Here is a 21,803-nt window from a genome sequence, read left to right on the forward strand (position 1 = left end):
CCTGTCAAAACCATAAAATGTTCAGTCATGGAGATCTGAGTGCAGGGCATTGTCTCCAAGTGCCACTATCTACAGTTCTTACCTCCAGGATCTTGTTCTTCTGACCTTCATTGACCTTCCCAGCCAGACAACAATGAGCCAAAGCGTTCTGAATGATATGTTTATTCGACTTGGCACTGGGCTCTTTGTACAATTTGGGACCTGGAAAAAACAACAATAAAAGATGATAAGTTGAATGAATTAAATTAATTTGGTATGCTACAAAATAGGGTTAAGTTTCTACAAACCAAATAACTTTAGGAAATTTACCTGTGTATTCAGTGATTGAAGTGACAGAGGAGGTGGTGGAAGCATTTTCCCAGTCTTTCTCTCCATTATGGCTCCCAGATCGAGAAGGAGACAGGAAGCTGTCAGCCGAGTCAGGCCTACTGGGGCACATGTCATGCAAATAAGTAGTGTGGTTAATGAAATATAATACATAATGTTAATACTCTTCCTACAGCTGGTATATCATTGTACTTCTTTTGATCTCATGCAATTTAAGGCAATGGATTTCAATGTTCAAAGCTTTACGGCATATACAGCAAAGGTAACTGGTTGCAGATTAGCTAATTATTAGGAGTGCCACTATTACATCTACTGTACAGCACAGGGTGTTCAATCACATGTTGGATTGAAGACGTTACATTATTTATTATGCTTTGGTACCTAGTTTGAGGGCTAAGCTGATCATATAATGAAAAATAAGCAGATGAAAGCAGTTGTGGTATGGGATGTGTAAGCACGGGCATCCTTTGACCAGGAACAGATAGCCCCTGACTGTGTATGACACAGTGCAAGCAGAGGACTGGAATGGTGCAGTGGTTGATCCAGCTAAGACTGACCTTCTCCTTCTTACACGAGGAGAGCTCAAGAAGCCGTATAGGCTGCCCGATGCTAAGCTATTGCTTCTGAATGTGAAAGGACACAGGAATTCACAGAATAAGAAATGCCAGGTTAGTACTAAAGCAGTATTACACAACTGCTGCTGTATATTTTTTTGTTAATACCCGTACCATAGATAAAAAAAAACACCTCTGATCATATTTAATCTTTATTTTACTTAACCATGGTTCTTACCTGGGGGTTCGTTTGTCTGAGCTGACACTGTCATTGTCTCCCAGATTGAGGGAGGCCAAGGAGATACTGGACACTGAAAAAACACGAGGTCGTGAACCTGGATGTAAAACACAACAATGCAACCGGAAATAAAGTTAGACAATTCAAAGACAAGGCCACTTACTGTACTTTGAACTACCCCCTTTCATAAAACTCACTGCTCAGAGATATATATATATATATATATATATAATATAATATAATATAATATAATATAATATAATTCAACAACAAATGTAAGCAACTGTAAAATTCATTAAAATGCAGTAACTCTCTACAGGACACTGGTTTGGAGGAATTTTAGATAAAAGAATTAGTCGAATTAGCAGAACAGAGCAGAGCCAAAGCAAGGCAAAGCAAATGAAGACAAAAGAAGAAGTAATTGGAAAAAGTTAGAAAGTCTGTTAGAACTGATCTGCAGGAAGTCAGTGAGCAAGAAAGCAGAAATTGAGGGTGGGTCAAAGCACACGGGTCTTGCCCAGGTAGAGGGCGTCCGCCCCTTTACCTGCTGTTGCCCTAACAGGGGTTTTGGGTGACTCAATCACATCCCGGTGAATGGATTTAGGCCTTGGCTTTCTTTGCTTGGCTGCGGCTGGCCGAGCTTTCACCAGCATGTCCATGTCCTCCATGAGCTTGAGCTGCTTTCTTCTCAGGTACTCCTGCTTGATGAACTCCCGCCTGGCTTTCTCCTCCTCCTTCTTCAGCCGATCTTCCTCTGCCTTTAATCTGGCAAAAAGAAGCAGCAGAAAGCTTTTCAGACATGCATCATAGAAATATTATGTAAACAGACATAATATGCTGGGTAGGGCCTCACCTAGCCTCCTCTTTCTTCTGCTCCATCTCAGCCTCGAGCTGCTGCTTCCTCTGCTGATTCTCCCGCTCCCTTCTCTGCCTCTTCTCCAGCAGGGCAGCTCGCTTCAGTGCCATGCTGTCCTCCCCCTTCATGTCATCCTGTTAATTAATAGATGCGAAAACAACGTAAACACAAAGGCTGAAGAAGTCACCCAACATTTGAGAACAATAAATGCTTTCGCTCACCAGGGACACTGTGGCGTGTAAACAGTCTAATCCCATCTACAGTGTTTAAGACAATAGTCTATAATTAACTTTATTACTAAATTACGACTGCATGTGTTTAATTCTCAGAACTAGTCTGAGCTACAGCTACATGTGGTTAATTATATACTCACAGATAAACCAAGTTGGAATTCAAACTAAAGCATTTTTTTTCTTTCAATCCTGCTGTTCTTGAGTCTAGGCCCAGCCTGACTTACATAAACATGTAAATTAATTATTATCCCCAGTTTAATGACCTAGATAAAACAGTCTAAGTTACTCAGTTAAATACTTCTTCTACCACAAGTTCCTAAAGCCTGTACATGTTGTTGTTCTTTCAAATTGAACCTGCGCCGCGGCAATGAGAGCGAAGGATCCTGCTGCTGGACCACCAGGAGACTCCTAAAGCCTGTACATGTTAGGGTCTTCTAAAGCCTGAACATGTTAACTAGACAACATCCGACATCACCTGGTTAAATGTTCAAACAACTTTACAGACCTGCTAATGCACTGATTGCTGAGCAGTGAAGAGATATTATGAGAGGCAATGCAATACCACTAGAAATAAAAGTGACAGCACCCTCCAGTGTTACTGCCAAGCATCAGATAAATGAGCAAAATGACTGCGTGTAATAACACTACACACAATTATCTACATTTTCCACTGGTTCCAATTAGAATGGCTTTTTATAAAAGTATTTTCTCTCAAAACCCACACATGACAAAATGGTTAAATTACAAATTGCTATTCCTGAAAAATGAATGAGGTTAGAGGAAGACCAAAGCTGTTTCAAAATAAAGGAGACAGATGGTTGTTGACCTGCGCAACCAGGCAATAATGTTACAATTACAAAGCAGCTAGAAATACCTGTGAGCATCATCAGGCCCATAAGAGATAATTTCCCAAACCTTATATTTTTCCAGTTGCCAGGAAATGGACCTACAAGCTGGACCTGTCTGCCCACTCAGTGAAGAGGAAGATGACGTTTTAAATACTGTCAGTTCTGTGTATCAAAATATTAACAAATTGCTGATTTAAATAACAATAACTCTGAACAGGAAAAAGATGACTGAATTATTAGGGTCGGTTTCATTTTATTCAACATAACTGGTCTTTGTCCTGCAAGCTTAATATCTGACTGCACCATCTACATCAGATACCTCAGAGTGGCAAGTAGACTGTTATTAATTATCATGTTATATAATACAATCACATAACAATACTGACTTGATTCCACTGTTATAAGGAAAAGATTTTAGAGCTTTGTGTCATGTCATGACTGAGCTATCATTTGCAAACTAGCCGACATGATCCATTATTTAAATCAGAGAAATGTAAGCATAATTAGCTAATGTAATATACCAAATGAAAATAAAGCTCTGAAAAGTTTGGACACCTATAGCAAATTACTAGTCTTATATCTTCTGTTCATTCTGTCAGTGCACTTTGTTTAAAAAAAGAAGTGACTGACTCTATGATCTTAGCTAACATTTGTAGTTGCTTGATAACCAATCATAAATTGTTATGAAACATAGCCAGTGTTAGCTGGTTTGTCATCACATTGTTTGTTTGCTAGCTATAATATCAGAACAAAAAGCTACAGCTTAGACATCAAAATGAGAAACATACCAGAAAAGATTATATCCAATTAACTCTTCACTGAAGGTCTGTTTTCAAGAGTTTACAGTAGAACAAGACATGGTGTTGCTAAAGAACTGATAAGTACTCTAAATGGTGTCCACATTAATGAGAGCTGACTACATGGTCCAAAACTGTCAGCCACCTTTTCAACCACACACTTTCATTCATTATCAGATAAGTCATATAAAACGCATTTATCGTAGGGAAAAATATTAGGGGAGATATCATTATGAGCAAAAATAATTTGTGGCGATCCAAAATGTACAGTCAAGTTGTTGCCTTTTGCTAACATGGGAATGGGCGCAGTTAATGCTTTTAGTACAGCCACTAGAGGGCCTGCTACTGTATCAGCCAATCACTACAAAATTCATTCATGAAACATTTAGTCAGGTGAAGCAGCATGTTCGACCACTGTGTTATTCTGAGAAAAGGAATTCCTTCCAAAAGGATTTTAAGAAGAATCTCCAAGCTTGGAACTTGAAAAAACCATCAATTTGTGAATATGGCCCAAGATCATATGTGGAAGTGTAATATTCATTCTCTGAGGAAAAACTGACCATTCTACAGCTTCAGATATACAAAACCGATGAGTATTTGATATATTATTACCTTAAAGAAGAATCCACAGCACATCTTCTGGTCATCATCCAGGCTCTCTCCTGTTGTCAGACTCTCTCCAGCATCTTCCAACTCCTGTCCATCCAGAGGCTTTAGGATTGATAGTGGCACTTCGATCAAGTTTTTGTTGTTTTGAATAACTGAATCTACTGGCTTCTCAGTAGGCGTTACGGTGAATGTTTCTTTTACAGCTTGGGACAACACCTCAGAAACACTGGATTCCACTGTGGGCTTAATTTCTCCTTCTGGTTTTCCTTCAGCCTTCATCTCTCCATTTTCCTCCACAGTGTTCTCTAACTCCTTGTTTCTTGAGACTGCAAGGTCTCGTTCAGTTTCAGGCTGTTGTGTGTCTTTGGTGGGTAAAGTGAGATCAGAAGCAGCAACTTCTGTACACAAGGGTTCAGCTTGCATATTATTTTTGCTTGGTTTTGTGTCATTTCCCATATATGCAAAGGAGCTAGATACAGACTGAGAGGGTGAGAATCTGCGCAGACGGGGTATGCTGTCTACAGACTGGGGTACAGTAAGAACTCGGTTGAACGGAGTGATCTTTAGCTCAGTAGGCCTGGGTGTCCGTGGAGTTTTGGAGTGGAAGGAAGCTGACTTCCTCTTGATATTCGTTGGGGAGCGATGGGTGACATGTGGGGAGTCAGCTGGTGAGGGGGATCCTGAGGAGCGTGTCCCGCTTCCTCTAAGCTCCCGTACCTGTTTTTGGGGCGAAGGCTGTGCTGGACACACAACCCAGGCCTGCTGTTCCCGCATTTGCATGATGATCTCCTGCTGCTGGGCTAGCCGCTGCATTTCTGCCTGCAAAAAGCTCAGAGAATTGTTCAACTTCTCGATAGAACGTGTGTACTCCAGTAAGTCTGCCTCAGACGTGCTCTCCTCACCAAGGGACTTGACAGGAGACTTTTCTGGAGATTTTACAGTATCATTTAGTGTCTTGGTACCCTCTGAGCTTGTGGTATATTCCTGGATGGGTGAGGCACTATCATTCTTTCTCTTGACCACTGTGAGAAAGGCACTGCGCCCCATCTTTTGCCTGTGACGTGTAAAGGCAGCTTCTACCTTTTTCTTCTGAGCTTCTATGGCTCGACGCTTCTCTTCCAGCCGCATGCGAAGCTGCACCATTTCGGCGGCCATGGCCTGCGCCGGATCCCTCTGTGGCTGGTGGGCAGGGCTTGTCTCTGGTGAGGGGGCCCAGGAGACTGAGTGGGAAAGGTTGAGGTCTGAACTGTCTGGAGTGGTCCCCTGAGAGGTGCCACCTTTGGACTCTGCATTTGGATTGAGTTTTTTAAACTTTTGTTCTGCAAAGCTGGTCATTTTTACTCCCATGGGGGTATCAGGTATGGGAGACTTGGTGCCAACACTGCTGGGATAAGAACTGATGGAATCCTGGCAGGGACTTGCTCTAGCCTCAAAGCACTGGTCTGCATCTAACTCTATACTTGTTGTGCAGTCTCTCAGTGATGAGTCCTCATCCAGGGTCTCTTGGATATCTTCTGTCTTTACGTGGATTCCAGTGTCCACCTCTGTAGTCGAAGCACTCGAAACACACATGGCCTCTGACACAGAATCTCCTTCTTCAGCTTGCGTTTTGGGTGTCAGCTCTCCTTTGGTCTGCATGTGAAGGAAGAAACCTTCATTTTCAGCCTCAACCCTGGTGCCCTCCTGTTGCTTTTCTGAATTATGGATTATTTCCAGGGCTTCCTCAATGCTAGTTTGTGTCGTGCCATTCAGACCACCATGCTGAATTTCCACAAGGGTATCTGGACAGCCCTCTTCCTCAATACCAATGTTTTGCCCATTGATAGGTTGGAAGGACAGGTTTCGCTTCATTCCCTTGGCGACTTTGAGCCCAAATCCCTCAGTACTTACAGATCTGGTCATACCCCGTTTGGGTTGTGTAGTAGTTTGGGTGGTGGTGTCCTTATCAAATGGGATGTCAAAGGACACTCCCTGAGTCCCTGACCTACACAAAGGACAAAGGATCTGTAAAGTGTACTTAGCACAGGTTTCAATATGTTTGTAATCTTTCTAATAAATACAGTGGTATTGAATAATGTGCCCAAAGTATTCATACCTCCTCTCCTTGGGCCAAGTCCCCAAAAAGCTGTCAACAAACGACATGGAGGTTGATCTCCTGATCTCACCTAGACAGCATGCAAACAAGGGTTAATATACAGGTAATACACACTGTTGAGCAGGCCACAGAAAGGAAAATGATTTTCAAATCTTTTCTGAAACCAGCTTACCTGAGTTTGATGCCAAAGGTTGCTGTCCAAGCGGGAGGCTAAAAGTTATGTGCATATGTTAGTGAGGCACAGAATCACATGCCAGCAAAAAAAAAAACAGAGTCTAAAGACTCTTAAGCTGTTAAAGTTACTGTACCTTGGTCTGTTTGGACTTGGAGGTCTTTCCATGAAGCTTCTCTTTGTAACTTTTGAAATGGGCACAGATGGCACATTCTTCAGTGATGGAGCTGGTGCTAAAGGCCACAGAAATGAAGGTCAGGTCATGCAGTTTTAAGGCAAATAATTATTTAAAACAGCAAATTATGAATGTAAAATTTGATGTTGTTTTCTTTACCATCGTTGACCAAAACCTGAGGCTGCACAAAAGATGGCTTAACGACTTCAAACCACCAGAAGAGCTCAGCCATGAACACAAGGTAGTTGTTCTGTCAAAGCACAAAAATGTGATGCCAATGAGCAGGTGTGGGTTTACAAAGATTAGTGGAGTGTGTCCTCAAAGTCACCTCAAACCCAAGTTAAATTAGGCATAGCAAAGACAGCAGAGATGTACTCTGGAGCTAAACGGACTAAAGTGTGCAGTGTGGGGATAATTCACACATTTGTAACTTGTCTTTCTATATACTTTTAAATCATGATTACTGGACATTAGACAGTAACTGAACCCCAGATTTCCTCACTCTTATATCATCAGTGACTGATCTCACTAATGCTCTTGTTGCTGAATGGCCACAGTCACGGTCCAAAGTCTTGTGGAAAGCTTTCCCAGACGAGTGGAGCTCATCATAACTGCAAAGGGGGACTAATTATATAATGGGATGCTCAACAAGCACATATGAATGTGACTGGTCAGGTGTCCAGAAACATTTTGTAATATACTCTACATTTTCGATACATTTACTAAAAGTCAGTAGACCACATGCCATCAAAAGTCTTTCTTAAAAGAAGAAGGTAGTAGCTAACTAGCTAGCTGGACCTATATAAACAAAACCTATGTGAAACAAATGCAAATATTCAAACATGACTATACTTGCAATTTATTTACTGTATTTACCAGTTGAGATGTCAGAGTCATGCTCATTAGTGTTTCAGTGACTGGCAGCTGGTTATGAGATTTACTCCCTTTGACATGTATCCCAATCATCATATAGCAAAACCATGTCCTGGTGGGACAAGTTCAGCTCAATTCAATTTAATTTGATTTGATTTGTGTAGCACTTTTAACAATGGACATTGTCTCAAAGCAGCTTTACAGAACTTAAGAAATTTAGTTCAAAAGGTCCAAGATTAATATTAGACTTATATTTAAAATCATTTATATTTATCTCTAATCAGCAAGCCTGTGGCGAGGAAAAACTCCCTCAGATGGCAAGAGGAAGAAGCCTTGAAAGGAAGCAAAGGAACCTCATCTTCATTTGGGTGACACAGGAGAGTGTGAATTACCATAAACACCATAGTGTGATTATGAATAATGTCCTTTCTATAGTCATAAACAGTCAGTTGGAGTTGTGTAACCATTGTGTAAGACATTGTCAAATAATTGTTGATTTTAATTCCTATGCAAAACCCATTAATGTATTTAATATAAGCATTAGCGTACTTGAAACTGCCATAGGATCCCACCGAAGCCTTGCATCAATTTTCTACTGGTGGAGTCTCTAATGGGCTACAAGGAGTAGCCCAGGAGTGATAAATAATATAGTTTGTTGATATAGCTAGTAAGGTAGATTGTTTATAATAATATAGATTGTAGACATTATTGAACAGATTTCAAACACAGAAACAACCAAGCAATGCTAACACCTTCTATGCATCCAGTATAGTGGGCTAACTAAATATTCAGCCATGACTGACCATCTGGAATATTTGCTTAGCTTCTTAACTACATTTTCTTGGAGTAAAATAGTATTCCAAACATTTGTTTTAACCATTAACTTCAAGGATGATTGTATTTTTCCTCCACATTGAAGCCTGGGAGTGATTTATATTTTAACATGTCTGTACAGAGTTGGAGAATACGTTACCATGGGGAACCTCTCGGCACTGAGAGTTTTGTAACGCGTGACTCACCGCTTTGGCAAATGTGAGCAAACCAACTGCCTGCGCCTACTCGTTGTTCTTCTGCTTGTAAAATCAAGCTGTGCAATACTCCAAAACCATGACCTTGACATCATATACCACTGTCATTGTAGTTAGGTCTGATTCAGTCAGTCTAGTACTGAAGAAAAGGCAGATGTTTTTATATAGAGGAAGAGAAATCTTTGGTGCCATGTTTCCATTTCAGGAATAGCACAAGATAGTTGTGGGAGGTGATATGGGAAACTCCAGTGTGATGTCAAAAGCTACAAAATACACTATATGGCCATAAGTTTGTGGACACTTGGCCATCATAGTCAAAGTCAGAAGCACACAATTGTCTTTCTATGTTGTATTGTTGCAGTTTCCCTTCACTGGAACTAAGACGCTCAAACACTGTTCCAGCTTGTCTCTGACTTAACCCCACTGAACATCTTTGGGATGAACTGGAACACTGACTGGACCCCAGACCTCCCCAGACCTCAGCTCTTGTAGCTGAATGAACACAAATCCCCACAGCCACGCTCCAACATCTAGTGGAAAACCTTCACAGAAGAGTGGAGCTTATTATAACAGTAAAGAAGGAATCAATCTGTAATGAGATGTTCAATAAGCATGTGTGAATATGATGGTCACTTGATCGATAGTGTACCACAATATGGCCAGAATTATTTTGGTCTGCTATTAATTCAGGTTTTTCATCCATATCCTAGTGAATCCTAGTTCTGTTTCTTCCTGGTGGGTCACAGCTTAACAGTAATCGATAAAAGGGTCTGAGCATGTATATCACTATGGTAAAATTAGGTTCATTTTTAATATTCGTTTGTTTTTGGTTGTAATAACCTTTGGACGTTGAAGAATTAACAGTATGACCACAGAGAATAATGCACACAGTCTTTTAGCTTTTGTGTTAATTTCAAAACACATCTCAACACTCTGACACATCTCTGTCCCAGTGGAAAAAACACTAATTAACAGGACACATGTAAATCAGTGCACGCATATTATTTTCCTTAAAAGAAAAACTTAAAAAAAAATGTAAAAAAAAAAAGCTTCATGTGTGCATTTAGCAGAGAATGGTCAGAGAAAGTGCAAGTGTGGTCAAAGCATGTATGGTGCTGTGGTTAAAAGACTGTAAATAAAGATATACTGTAAATTTAAGATATAAATAAAATAAATAAAATATTATTTTCCCACTGCAGAAGTCACTTCAGGCTATTTTTAGGACATTAAAGAGTACTCTTTACACATGCACATACATATACACACGCACACATGGCATCTGGGGTTTTACCTACAAAGCTGCATTTCTTTCGCTGCACAAAGCTAGCAAACCATTTAGCAAATTTTTACTGACTTACTTTGATGGAAGAAGAGGCGTAGACCATATCCTCCAGGCTGAAGTGGCAGCAGTGGTTCAAGTGCTCGCGGCAGAAGTCCTGTACCAGCTGCAGATTGTACAAGCTGTCTGCTAATGACATGCTTTCTTTCAGGCACACGTCTGTCAAAGAAAAAAGTTTTGAACAAAATGAGCTCCTGAAGTCACGTCTAACCTGAGCAAACACAGCATAAGTCAGGAATACAGAGAGACTCCACCAATCAGAGGTGAGATCATTAATCAGTAAATCACATGATAAGTGTAATAAATACAATCATTTCCTTTTCAATTAATCTAACTGATTACCGCTTTATTCCTGGGTTGATAAGACCTCTAGTCTGATGTGATTACTGTACATGTGTGACAAGGACGATTAACATGAAGAATGATTTAATTGATTGTTACTTTACAGATGAAAACCTCTTGTGATCTCTTACATTTGACCTTATCTTCTGCCTCAGCTCATCTCTCTCTTTTTAAATTAGAATAAATCATTATTTCTAAACTCTAGAGTCAAACTGAGATGTCAGGATATAACAAAAGTCAGAATGTTTTAACCCTCAAGGACATGTGCATTCATGCTCACACACTTGGCAGGAGTGCCTACCCTCTAGTTTGATGAGGTCAGGGCAGTAGAAATGCAGCAGCGCGGCAAGGGCGCAGCCATCTGTGCTGTCCTTCAGCAGGTTGTCCACTGGGGGGATCCACGGTACTGTTTTAGGCAACGTCTGTTCCTTCCTATAGCGGGCCTGCATCCCCACACACAAACACACACACAGCAGTGAGCAGAGATCATCAGCAGCAAGAGAGTATATTTGTGTGTGTGTGTGTGTGTGTGTAAAACCAACCTGAATAAAAATAATAGGAAATGGAAAATGAGTAATGTCAATACAACATGAAAAATTTTACAGGTAGAAAATCAAGAAAAACTACATTTAATGAAGGGCCATGGAAACAGATTTTTTTAACAGTAAATTTAGCAGACAAACACGTAAGCAACAGACGGGATTTCTTGTGCACTACAGCGATGGCATGGTTTGACTGACACGAGTGATGTGGAACAGAAACGAACAGATGAAAACATGATGGAGGGAAAAGCAAGCACAACTGCGTGCTTTGAAACTTACAGGAACCAGCTTCATATACCATTTGGTTGGAGACTTCAGTAAGAAAATCGAGTGAAAGAGAAGAGAGAGAGAGAGAGAGAGAGAGAGAGAGAGAGAGACAGAAATCAGGATCAGGAAGGAAAATCTCATCCCATCACAGGATGAAAAAAAAGAAGGTCAGCTTAGTCTGACATGATTTCCTGCTTAATCAATAGCGCATTACTTTAAGTAAAACACTGAGGTTGTCACTGGAAAAACGGCATCATGTTCATTGCTGCTGGTTTAAGCTGCAGAAGGTGACAGTAATCACAGTGGTTACTCTAGTATTGGGACAACAATGCAGCTTGGAGGGTTGACGAGGGTCCGGGGATAATGACAGGGTTAATAAAAAAACAAATTTCTCAGGAATTTCCCTAAAGAATTGTCCTAGAACAGCACTGGCCTTTGCAAGATGCAGAGTTTCTGGGAGCAAAAAGCAAGAGGGTTTCTTTGGAGCTTTGCTTTTTAAAAATTTATGATTACTAGCTGTAACCACACACACACACACACAAACACACACACACAAGTGACGTCTTATATTAACATCAGATGCTCAGACCTGCAGTGACCTCTGTACAGGGTGTATGAAGCTTTTGCAAAACTGAATACAAATATTTTGCCTCTCAAAGATTTTACCTTGATCGAACAAATACAGAGCTAATAAGCCGTGTCCAGATTAAGCAAACTACATTTCTGCAGAGAAATTGGGAATCTGTGATATTTGTTCATTCTGATGCACATTACCCAAATAAGGTGTATAAGCAATATTTTTTTGTAGTTATTTTTATGTTGTAGTTCATTAATAAGGAGGTTAGCATGTTTTTTTTTTTTTTTATCTTTGTACATAATGATTCTAAAACAAATCTGCAACCTCTTCGTATTCTTCTGGATTTTGGTCATGGCTGTACTGTTGTGTATTTACTTATTTCTTATCAAACAGCAGCGTATTTGAATTTTATTTATTTTTTACTTTTGGTGCTCTCATAGGCTCTGTGTCTAAAAGAACCCAACATGATGTGAGCTGAATGCTGGCAGAGTTATGGGTGGATGCTCTCTGAGTGTCCATCCCCACCGACCCGACAGCGTACGGGTTTCACTGAGAGTGCAGCATGACAGTGAGCGGCACTCTAAAAATGCAGAGTGTTAACCGTGCAGAACATACATCAGCAAACGTCGAGATCATAACATCAAACTGAGAGATTCCACACAGTAGCTCTGGAGCTTCAACAAAGACTCAGCAAAGTCCAAAAAGCCCTTATACAGCAGCATGGCATGTGTCATCAGAGGCAGGACAGTGTGACAGGTTACCATAGCAACAGTTTATACGGAAGCAGTAAAATGTCTCTGGAGGAACGCCATGGATTTCACATAAGCATTATCGATTCAATTCACTTCTTTTAACTTTGTCTCAAAGCAGCTTTACAGGAACATAAAAAAGTCTAAATAAACATGACAAAGTTTACATTTGAATTTATAAAAGTTGTCTTTATTTGTCACACACACACATTACTGCACAGTGAAATTCTTTCTTTGCCTATCCCATCCTTAGAGGTTGGGGTCAGAGTGCAGGGTCAGCCATGATACAGCACCCCTGGAGCAGGGTGGGTTGGGGGCCTTGCTCAAGGACCAAATGGTGGCAGCTTGGCGGTGGTGGTGCTTGAACCCCGATCTTCTGGTCAACGACCCAGAGCCTAAACCACTTGAGCTACCACCGCCCCTATATTTACCCTAATAAGCAAAAACTACCCTGAGACGAACCAGACTCGAAAGGGAATCATCATCATCTGGGTGACACCCGAGAGTGTGAGATTAAATAATATCCTTTCTATAACTGTTAATATATTTATTGCTATATGTAGTCAAGTGGAGTTGCGTAACCAGGAGCATTTGAGCAATATATAAGTATATTGTATATTGAGCATCAGTGTGATTTCTGAGTTCATTATAGATTTAACATAAATTCCATCCTTCTCAAGCCATCAAATGTTCAATGACAGAGACCTGAGCACAAGACCGACAATAACCGCAGCAACAACAGATCAAAACCACCTCCATTGTCTCCAAGTGGTTCTATCCACAGCAGTCCAGTGTATCTCCAAGTAGTCCACCAATATCAGATTTTTGGTTCTGTTAACTCCATCTCAGGATATTACACCTCCCCACCAGCAGAGGCTGCAAGCAGCAGAAATCATGCGGAAATCTCTACCTGTTCACTTTCTGACTCTTCAGAATATAAACATTAAAAAAATGCCAAACATTACGACTGAGCCTTTCTCCTGATATTCCTCTTTGAATTATCCTCTGGCCTGTTTGCACTTTGACTTCTTGTGTTCTCGTTTTGGATGTCTGCGTTTTGTATTAAAGCACATGGATCTCTCATTCTCTCAGTCTGATCTGTTCGGCATGTAAACAGTACACATCACTGTCAGCGTTCAGGTGTGTGTCAGATTTCTTTCCGATATCTCATTCATCAGATGGATATTCCTACATGAATAAACTACACACTTATAATCTACTAGTTAGAATTAAATTAGAAAAGCCGTCATTCCGATATGAAACTCCAGCTTATCTTGCTTGTATTCAGCAAGAAAGAAAAAAAAATATCCAGGGATGCCACCAAAATAATGAAATACCTAGTTCAGAACAAACAGTTTGGTAAACTTACCTTAGGGATCTCAAGGGGCTCTGCCCTCTGTGCCTCTCTCCTGCTTTGCTCCTGAATGATGATCTCTTTCAAGTATTCGTTCACCTTTTAAAAAGTAGACCACAACACGAGATCATGGCTAAATTGATGCACGGTAGATGTGTTTGAGTCACAATGTATTCCTGACATATCATTTATTAGCAATACACACACACACACAAAGGTAAAAGGTAAAGAAATTCAGGCTCTGGATCTATAACATGCGTGATTACTACAGACCAAAAGAGGTTTCTTTGAATTGGACAAACAGAAGTCCTGCTCACTCCAATCATTTAGATTTAAGTTTGGCTTTGAAATGTTTAAAATGCATGAATGTTTAATAAAAAAACATCATCTCTTACACTCTGAGGCATAGGAAATCTTGTCCTCTGGCTACTGTTTAAAACGCACAACTCCGTCTCCACGCCAAAAAATTCACAGAAGCGATGCGTCATGAGATATATATTAGGAGCTGTGCATTTTGAGCAGTAACCAGATGACATGATGCCACCATGACTCACAGAGTGAGAGCATTTGCATTATGTAAAAATATTTCTGCATTTCAAACATTTATAGGCCAAATTTAACAGCTCCCCTTTGACTCGCAATCTAAATGAGTTTGGAGTAAGCTGGATTTTTGTTCTTTGTTCAGTACAGAGAAACTTGGTCTGCACCACACACACACATTACAGATCATATGGACAGATATCAAGATGAAAACCCTGAAGTATTCATTTAAGTTTAAGCATTTACATGTTGGGACAAGAAACAGTCCTAAACATTGTTTATATTGTACAATTTACAGTGTGTGTGTGTGTGTGTGTGTGTGTGTGTGATCTGCCAGGACAGAGGGAATGTAAACACTCAAAGCCTTGGCTAAGATGGGACTGCCTTTAAGATAAGTCACACAGATGCTGACTCTGATGGCAGATATGTTTACAACAGGCCACACACTTTCCATTAGAACACACTTTCTTTTTTTTTTCTTTTTTTTAGAAAACTCATATTTACAAAATGGAAAGGAATAAGATCTAATTCATATCATCCCGTGACCAGAGACAAAAGAAACAAAATAAGACATTTTATTCTTTTTACTGTACCAAGCTATTAAAGTATCGTCTATCAGTAAGAAAGGAAGAAAGACATAATATATAATCATACTACCTTATTCATCCAGCTAATGACGCCATCCTCCGTGTCATAGGGCACGTCTCCGTCAGCGCAGTCCGTAGAATACTGCTGCATGCACACCACCACCTTGTCCATACTCACCGTCTCCACCGTATACGCCATCATCAGAGTGTCGATCAGCGCCAGGTGAGCACTCTGCATACAGGAAACGACAATCACACATCAGGTTGATCAGAGAAGCAACAAGTTTCACACAACTCTCATTACCCAGGCTTAATAGTAGTTTTTAGTCCAGCTGCCGTAGTTGTGACATGGCTGTGTCTTTTCTTTACTGGTCAACCCAAGAGAATTAGAAATATGGTCTCCATCCCCTTCGTGTCAGCAAATAAATATGGCAAATAAAGGCTGAGACTTCAAACACGTTAAGTGTGGTAAAAGAAAAAAACTCTCAATGACAGTGTTATACTGTTGGTGTTGCCTGACTTTAAAGATCTATAGAGGATTTTTCATAAAGTCCAATTTTCTGGATTAGGATTTTAAAGAGACTCTTTAATCCCCATGTGATGAATTAGTTGCACCTGGCATGGAGTGTGATTTAAGTGATTATCCCCTTGATCTGTGATACAAATCCGCCGGAGCTTTTGTTTAATCTTAAAAGTAATCATTCGGGAGCAAATGTGGCCAAACACAGGCTGAATAATTCAATCATGGCTGACATAAATCAACTTGCCCCAAGCACTATACAGATATTCATTTTAATTTAGTCTTCAGTATGTAGACATGGTTTATTTCTTTATACTTTCCCCAGCCTTATGACCACTTGCCTAATATTGTGTTGGTCCTCCTTTTGCTGCCAAAACAGCCCTGACCCATCAAGGCATGGACTCCACTAGATCCCTTAAGGTGTGCTGTGGTATCTAGCACCAAGATATTATCTTATATATAATACCTATTTGTTCAGCACATCCCACAGATGCTGGATTGGATTGAGATCTGGGAAATTTGGAGGCCAAGTCAACACCTTAAACTGATTGTTGTGCTCATCAAACCATTCCTGGACCATTTTTGCTTTGTGGCACAGTACATTATCCTGCTGAAAGAGGCCACAGCCATCAGGGAATACCGTTTCCATGAAAGGGTGTACATGGTCTGCAACAATGCTTGGGTAGGTGGTACGTGTCAAAGTAACAGAAGGCAGAACCTAAGGTTTCCCTGCAGAACATTGCCCAAAGAATGACATGGTGCCATGTGTTCCTCAGGTAAGCGACGCACACGCACCTGGTCATCGATGTGATGTAAAAGAAAATGTGATTCATCAGACCAGGCCACCTTCTTCCATTGCTCGGTGGCCCACTTCTGATTCTCCGTGCCCATTGTTGCAGCCCCATATACGCAATAAACTGTGATGCACTGTGTATTCCGACACCTTTCTATCAGAACCAGCATTAACCTCTTCAGCAATTTGAGCAACAGTAGCTCGTCTGTTGGATCGGACTACACGGGCCAGCCTTCGCTCCCCATGTGCATCAATGAGCCTTGGCTGCCCATGACCCATTGCCGGTTCACCACTGTTCCTTTCTTGGACCGCTTTTGATAGATACTGACCACTGCAGACTGGGAACACCCCACAAGAGCTGCAGTTTTGGAAATATATTTGTATTGGCTGATCTGATCAGCCATAACATTATGGTTTTGGCAGCAAAAGGGGATCAACACAATATTAGCCAGGTGGTCATAATGTTATGGCTGATCAGTGTATATACCTACATTGTGTACATCACATTAATTTAGCATGCATTTCTATTTTGCATAATGTTTGCAACAGATTTGATTGGTGTAGTGTAGTTTTCTGGGCTAAAGCTCCAGCTTTTATCTATTTTTATTATTGCTGTTAGAAATACACAAACAATATGGCAAATAAAATGTAGACACCTGAGTATTGAACATCTCATTCCAAAAGCAGAGTTTATTCCCCATATGCTCCTTCATTCAGCTACAAGAGCATTGGTGAGATCAGACACTGATGTTGTAAGAGTGAAGAGGTCTAGGGTTCAGTCTGTGTTCCAGTTTATCCCAAAGATGTTCAGTGGGGTTGAGTCAGATTCAGGGCTCTGTGCAGGACACTCCAGTTCTTCCACTCCAAACTTAACCCACCATGTCTTCATGGAGCTCTGTGCTTTGTGCACAGGAGCATTGCAGGGTTTGATTCTCAGTTCCAGTGAAGGGAAACTGTAATGCTATAGCACATACAAAAACATTCTGCACAACTGCATTTTTTTCCCATCACTGTGGGGAAGAACAACATATGGGTGTGAAGGTCAAGTGTGTACATACCTTTGACCATATAGCTGTTTTCCTGAACACCCAAAAAATGTGTTCACTTATGAAGTTATGCTTCATACAGTTCTACACTAAGACACATACATGTAAGCAGTAACACACACCTATAGAACATATTTCTTATTCACATTCCAGCTTCCTGTGACATCCTGAAATATATTTTTATGATGCAGCCTGTGATTTATCATTACAAACGATGAGGCACTTTACCACTTATCATTATCTCTTTCCACATCCATCATTACTCATGGATGCAATACACAACTCCGCCCCTACCCCCACCCTCTACTTCCTCCACAAATTAAAAATCTGTCTGTTTTCTCAGGGGCCCAGTGGGTAATGGCAGACACAGAAGGCTAAATGAAGGCTAAATTAGTTAAGTCTTGTTTAGCGCACAGTGCTGTGGCTGTTCGGCTGAGAAGCAATTTATAGGAAACGCTATGCTGTGAGAAGTGAGCCTGCTGAGAACGATATTGAGAACCACATGCTGATCTGGTGGTAAATAAACTCAGCTGTTGCTTGCTTTTCTACAAACAAGGACTAATATATCAGAAATAAATGTTCCCTGCAGTGACAACGACCTCCAAGATAAAAGAATGTGCAACAGACACAATATAATTAATGCAAACATTTTTCATGAACATTTTTCATCAATTACATCTGAATGTAGTATATGGTTGAGTTACGCATTAAGCATGCAAGATGTAAAAGGATGATTACACACCAACTGTTTTTTTTATTTTTAATTAAAAGGAATCTATATATCATCTAAGAAAACTAAATTAGTTGATGATTTTTTCTCAAGCAAGCCTATGTTATTCTTAACTTCGCAGTATCAAGGGTTAGTCATTAAGAGACAACAACAGTGCATCCTGGTACCATCCGAATGAAATATAGACCGTTAAAACCCATTTGTAAAAATAAATCACACGGTGTGCAAACAGGATAAATTTTAGATTTCAATTTGATTTGATCTCCCAATGGATAAAAATTTATGGTCAAGGTTTGATCATGAACAATGTAGAAATTTTCAGCAAATAAAAATTTGTTTCAGCAAATAAAAATCAGTGTTTTGCAAGGCCTACTGCAGGTGTTACAAAACCGGTACAAACCGGATAATATGAAGAGGAATGAAATAGTCCAGATGGAAAAGATCTAAAACACAACCTCGTTAGTTACAGGAAAAATTTTATTATCTTCATTCTGTATTATCTTCAGGACAGACTATGCCAGATATTAATTCTAGGGGTGCCAGTAATAATACTAAGGAAGAGGAAGAAGAAGAAATGCATTGCATATAAAAGAAAAAACTATACAGTGTCACCCCGTGTAAGTTAAATACATCACTTACTGCATATTATTCATGTTCATGGCGTGTGCCAATAATTCTGGAGTTGAATGTTTACCATTAAAAGCAGCTTTTGCTGAGTTAGCAAAGTCCTTGTGAGTAATAGCAAGTGCTGACATTGCTATAAGAACAAAAAAATTATGTCCCATTGTAATTTTTTTTAAATTGAGCGACTGTGATAGGAACGGCGCTGACACTGCACTCATCATTTCAGATATTTGCTTCAGGCACAGCAATAAGTCCACACACGCGTGCGCGCACACACACACACACACACACACAGACACCAGTCGCCTGCCTCCTGAGCGTTGCCATGGCAATGCCTCGGCCAGCTTATTCAGCCCATCAATATGAAATATCAGTTTTTAGAGCGCGCCGGCCCTTTAAGAAGCCAGTGTTACTGCGGCAAGATGCTGAAGCCTGGGGAAAAGGCATAACTCTTAAAGTCATAGTCAAAAATTTGGAAATATTCATCGTATACGTCACAGGTTCTGTAGAAATGTATTACTGTAGAACCCTCTGTCTTACACCTACTAGTGTTTTCACTCCTCTCAACACACAGGATTCAACTGATTAGTGAATTAACAGCTCAACAACGGAGGTGGAGTGGGTGTGTCTGAGTGGGGAAAACATGAAACTAGACAGAATTCTACATAGGATTTTGTCATTAATTAAGTGTAGTTGCTGTTCTTAGACTCAGAACACATAAGATTTCATTCTATAATGATCTGAAAGGTCATTGTATTATGTAAGCTTAGTTCATTTTTCATAATGTGTAGTTAGAATGATGAATTAGGCTTATTATTAGATAGGGGTTATTGTATGTATTAAAACCTGTTATGCCCCTCAGCACAACACACACTAATTTACAATTTCCATCTGTTCCATTCCAGTCTTTTATTGACTTCAGACCAATGTTTAGGTGTAGCTATTACTACTTGTGATTCGAAAGTCTAAAATTCAAGAGTCAAGTAGCTCTGATGTAGCACATGGTCCTGGAGAAATGTCGTTTTATTTTAATACGTACTGCGTCAGCTACATATGGTTGAAATGACAATAAAATCTTCTAGACTTCATGAGATACCAGCAGTGATTCATGACCATAGACATTTGTGGGGAAGGACAACGTTAATAATGACAGAGCCATAAAACCAAATGAAACTGAGAGGCCAACACACTCTATCATCAAGGGTAAAGTCTAGCAACTGGATTTGATCAGGTTTAGAGATACCTTCAAGTGTGCTTAGGTTAATATCATTAAGCAGGGTTTCAGGTTTCACCTCAAAAACACCTGAAGCCAGTGCAAAGATTTTGGGATTCTGAAAATGAAGACGTTTCTTTTTTTAGCCTTTGTGTGGGATACATGTATTTAAGACGGATTTCTAATGCAACGATTTCATTCACTCTATAATCCCACTTTCCTCATGCAATCTTTGCAGTACATCTTACAACAGAATGCGTCTGTCCATTATAGACACACTGCCTGCTTTTACACTTTAGGCTTTAGTTTTAGATTTAATTCAGATTATTTGCTAGAAAACAATATCATGGTGGATGACCTTAAAATGTGGATGCACTGGTTCCCAATTTAGAGGCCTTTATACATTACAGCACAGTGAAATTCTCTCTTCACATATCCCAACTATGGAGCTTGGGGTCAGAGCACAGGGTCAGCCATAATACAGTGCCCCTGGAGCAGAGAGGGTTAAGGGCCTTTCTAAGGGGCCTAACAGTGGCAGCTTGGTGGCCTTAAACACTTAAACCACTACTGAAATTAATAACTTAGCTAAGTGCAGCAGGTGTGCCCATGATTCCACAACAAAAATAAAAGGAAAATCATCTCATTTGTCAAATAACATTTTTTAAAAGGCAGGTGACCTACAATCAGGTCATCATCTTTTCAATGGAATATAACATGTATAAAAGTTATGAATTTCGCCTTTATGAACATTAATAATTGTTGAATAGCTGAGATACACAGTGGGACTCTGCCCCTGTGGACCAGCTGCTACTAGCAGATACTGTAATATAATAGCACATTTCAGAAGTTTATTTAATGGTCCTATCATGTTGTATTAGCAAAAGCTAATACATAATAGCGCTGATTAGTGCACAAGGCATTAGGGCACAAAGTTTTATCATGCACTAAAATAAAATCGGAAAAAGTCCAATGTGCACACCACAGCAGTTGATTTCTCTCTCCTTGTGTCTTCGGCATGCCAGGATGAATGTGTCTCTCGCAGGAAATAGGTCAATCAGAACGCCGCACTGGTTTCTGAATAATGCAGCAAGTTTTGTCTTGCATGAGCTAAAATTAAGCTGCACAAGCAGACTTTGGAAGAAATGTGGTGACTGACTGAAATATACTATAATCCTTTAAAGGAATTTTCACATGTAACCTTCTGATGTTCACAGCTTGCAAATGTGCACTGCTAACTCATGAATCATATACAGTGAATAATAATAATCCTCTGAGGTGTAAATACACACCAGAGTATGGTCTCCATGGTGATGGAGGGAGGTGAGGGAAGATGCTAATGATAGGGATGACGCTCAGTAGATATCACACGCTATAGCTGAGGCATCCCATCTTCTGTAAAGATACACAGACAGGCGTATTATTCTCCTTCTGAGATATAAGACCTGGCCATCACAGGGTTGCTTGCTGTTTTGACAGGTTTGATCTTATTATCAACTGTAATACAAAGCCATCGTAAATTCTGTGGACACTATGTGGACAGGGATTTGGGCTGCTCCACACACACACACACGGTTCTGTCCTCTTTATTCTCTGTTCCCAACAGACTCACGCTGTTACCATCTATTATTAATAAGGATGCTGTTATAAACAGCCGATGCTTCTGCGCTTTGAGACAGGCGTCTGCAAACCGATGGCACAAATATGCAAGCTGTGTACAGTAATCAAGTGAAAAATATTTGCATTTCCTCCACACAAAGCAAGCAGGTAAGAATCTG

General features: G+C 40.2%; 1 protein-coding gene across 11 annotated transcripts in view; it reads right to left on the reverse strand.

Moving 5' to 3' along the window:
- camsap2a (calmodulin regulated spectrin-associated protein family, member 2a) overlaps window positions 1-21,803 on the reverse strand; it is a 34,523-nt gene that overhangs the window by 2,690 nt on the left and 10,030 nt on the right. The window contains exons 3-18 of one of the 11 annotated variants that reach the window (XM_058400785.1): window positions 15,173-15,334; window positions 13,991-14,074; window positions 11,308-11,340; window positions 10,788-10,929; window positions 10,164-10,303; window positions 7,064-7,154; window positions 6,866-6,962; window positions 6,730-6,767; window positions 6,558-6,627; window positions 4,466-6,446; window positions 1,973-2,109; window positions 1,664-1,884; window positions 1,120-1,192; window positions 885-950; window positions 310-428; window positions 83-201 (exon numbers count right to left, since the gene is read on the reverse strand). In XM_058400785.1, the coding sequence (XP_058256768.1) occupies window positions 83-201; window positions 310-428; window positions 885-950; window positions 1,120-1,192; window positions 1,664-1,884; window positions 1,973-2,109; window positions 4,466-6,446; window positions 6,558-6,627; window positions 6,730-6,767; window positions 6,866-6,962; window positions 7,064-7,154; window positions 10,164-10,303; window positions 10,788-10,929; window positions 11,308-11,340; window positions 13,991-14,074; window positions 15,173-15,334 (3,573 nt within the window). Of the gene's footprint in view, window positions 1-82; window positions 202-309; window positions 429-884; window positions 951-1,119; window positions 1,217-1,663; window positions 1,885-1,972; window positions 2,110-4,465; window positions 6,447-6,557; window positions 6,628-6,729; window positions 6,768-6,865; window positions 6,963-7,063; window positions 7,155-10,163; window positions 10,304-10,787; window positions 10,930-11,307; window positions 11,341-13,990; window positions 14,075-15,172; window positions 15,335-21,803 lie in introns of all 11 variants that reach the window. The other 10 variants (XM_058400784.1, XM_058400783.1, XM_058400792.1 and 7 more) reach the window with 10 other exon arrangements.

Source organism: Hemibagrus wyckioides, linkage group LG10 (genome assembly GCF_019097595.1).
Source record: "Hemibagrus wyckioides isolate EC202008001 linkage group LG10, SWU_Hwy_1.0, whole genome shotgun sequence".
In the NCBI taxonomy this organism is placed as follows: domain Eukaryota; kingdom Metazoa; phylum Chordata; class Actinopteri; order Siluriformes; family Bagridae; genus Hemibagrus; species Hemibagrus wyckioides.